General features: G+C 33.5%; 1 protein-coding gene across 1 annotated transcript in view; it reads right to left on the reverse strand.

Moving 5' to 3' along the window:
• Positions 1 to 2,021, reverse strand: part of VEZT (vezatin, adherens junctions transmembrane protein) — a 74,787-nt gene that overhangs the window by 21,329 nt on the left and 51,437 nt on the right. The window contains exon 6 of the mRNA XM_019641682.1: positions 1,513 to 1,660. Within this exon, the coding sequence (XP_019497227.1) occupies positions 1,513 to 1,660 (148 nt within the window). The remainder of the gene's footprint in view (positions 1 to 1,512; positions 1,661 to 2,021) is intronic.

The following is a 2,021-nucleotide window of genomic DNA, read 5'->3' on the forward strand; positions in this document are numbered from 1 at the left end:
ATATCTTTTCTTCTTTCTGCTTGAAACACAGGCTCTTATATCCTCAGGCCAACTCTTACTCATTCCTTGAGGGTCAACTCAGGTGTCACTTCACTGAAAGCCTTCTCTGACCCCACAGACCAAGTACACTGTCCAGCTATGTTGGAAGGCACTCTGGGCACTCACACTGTATTATGAATACTGGCTTATGTACTGACTACACTCAAAAATCTTTAGAAATAAATAGTACAAAGTTTTCACTCTGTCTTCCTAGCTCGTAACAGGCAGGTATTTATTTAGGCAATGCGTGAACTAAATGGACAAATTCTTGACTAAAATTGAAATGCTTTCCCTCAATTTCCAAAGAGGTAGTATATAGTATAGAAAAGATACACATCCATACATCTATATATAAGAAAAGGTTTTAAAGTCATAAGTCTTACAGTAAAGACACAATTTTACCTCTTACTAGTTGTGTAACACTGAGCAAATCACAAAAAGTGGAGATTATATTTAGTTTTCTCATAAAGTGGAGATAAGAAAATTTAGCTGAAAAGGTTTATATAAGATTACGAGAGAATATAAACCACTCTATAAACTTTAAGCATTATGTAATATATTTTATTATACAGTGCTACAGTAGTAACCTTAAGCATGCTGAAGGTATAAAGTAGTCTTTGCATTACATTTACTCATAATTTATTTAGGAATCTTAACTAAAGATTTTATATACCTTTATTACCTGACTAACAGAACTATTTTTATGATTTAGAAAATTTACGTGATCAATTTATTTGTCATGTAGTCTTCGACTGCTTATTATAAGCCAGACACTGTCTTAGCACTTTATATGCACTAATTTATTTGATCTCAACAAAAACACAGATTAAGTTATTACTGCCATTTTAAAAATATAAAGCAAGATAGAAAAAGTTAAGAAACTTNGAACTGGCAGTTCACGCACCTGACCTATCTTCTACAGGTTTTACATACCTTAGTGCTCTTTATATAGAAAGAATTTTTAAAAATTGCATTTTTTCCTGAGCCTGTTTACATGTAAAGTATTCATGTAGCACTTGAGGTATAGAAGTTTAATTCTTATGTAGTTAAATGTATCCTTTTATGTAGCTTTTAATAAATGAAAAAATTCTTGTTCTAAAAAAGAATTTTAAAGATTTTCCAAGGGAAGATGTAGATCTTGTAAGTTCTTAAACCATGTTTGTTGAAACAAATAGTAAATAAAATCACTCATATTGGCTTCCGATTAAAGTAAACTCACTTATCTCTAAACTTGAAGGCAAGAAATACTTATGGTAAACATTTTAAGTACTTTAATATCAAACTATAAGTGTCTTCTTATCTAAACTTTATGATGCTCTCCACTTTTAAAGACAGCTTCACAAGCATCAGTAAGGCTATTACATGACAGAATTCACCAACGAAAGGGAACAGGTGCACCATTTATGGTCAGAAAGCGCAGGCACAATCCCCGTCCTTTCCTTCAACCTCCCTTCCCTTCCACAAATGGATTACCTTCAGTGCAGGCAAGCTGAAGCCATCTGTCAGGTTATGTGCTTCCTCTTCGGAAATCTGCTCTTCACTGAGTCCAAGCCCCAGCTCCTTAAAAGGCACCACACAGATGTAGTTGGTTACATTGTCACTCTCGGAGTTCAGGGGGTAGGTTAAATTAGGTTAAGGCAATCAACAAAGACTTTTTATTAAAGCATAATGGGGACAGTAAAACTGTCCAAAGTTACCTTTTCTAATCTTAACTCTGAATTTTGACTAGAGGAGATTGACATCATTTTAAAAGAAGCTAACCTTAAAATCCAATATATTAACATCCTCAGATATCTTACAGGATACTTGTCAATAAAATATTTTTATATCAAAAGAATTAAAACTTCAGTTTTTCACAAGTGCTAAACAGCCATTTTAGTTATTTTTGACAACTACCTTTCGAAACTGTATTGTGCACTTTATTGTATCATGGCTCAATCCTTACCACCCTGCAGTACATACTTCGCTTTTCCTCCCAACCT

Source organism: Hipposideros armiger, unplaced genomic scaffold (assembly GCF_001890085.2).
Source record: "Hipposideros armiger isolate ML-2016 unplaced genomic scaffold, ASM189008v1 scaffold_63, whole genome shotgun sequence".
In the NCBI taxonomy this organism is placed as follows: domain Eukaryota; kingdom Metazoa; phylum Chordata; class Mammalia; order Chiroptera; family Hipposideridae; genus Hipposideros; species Hipposideros armiger.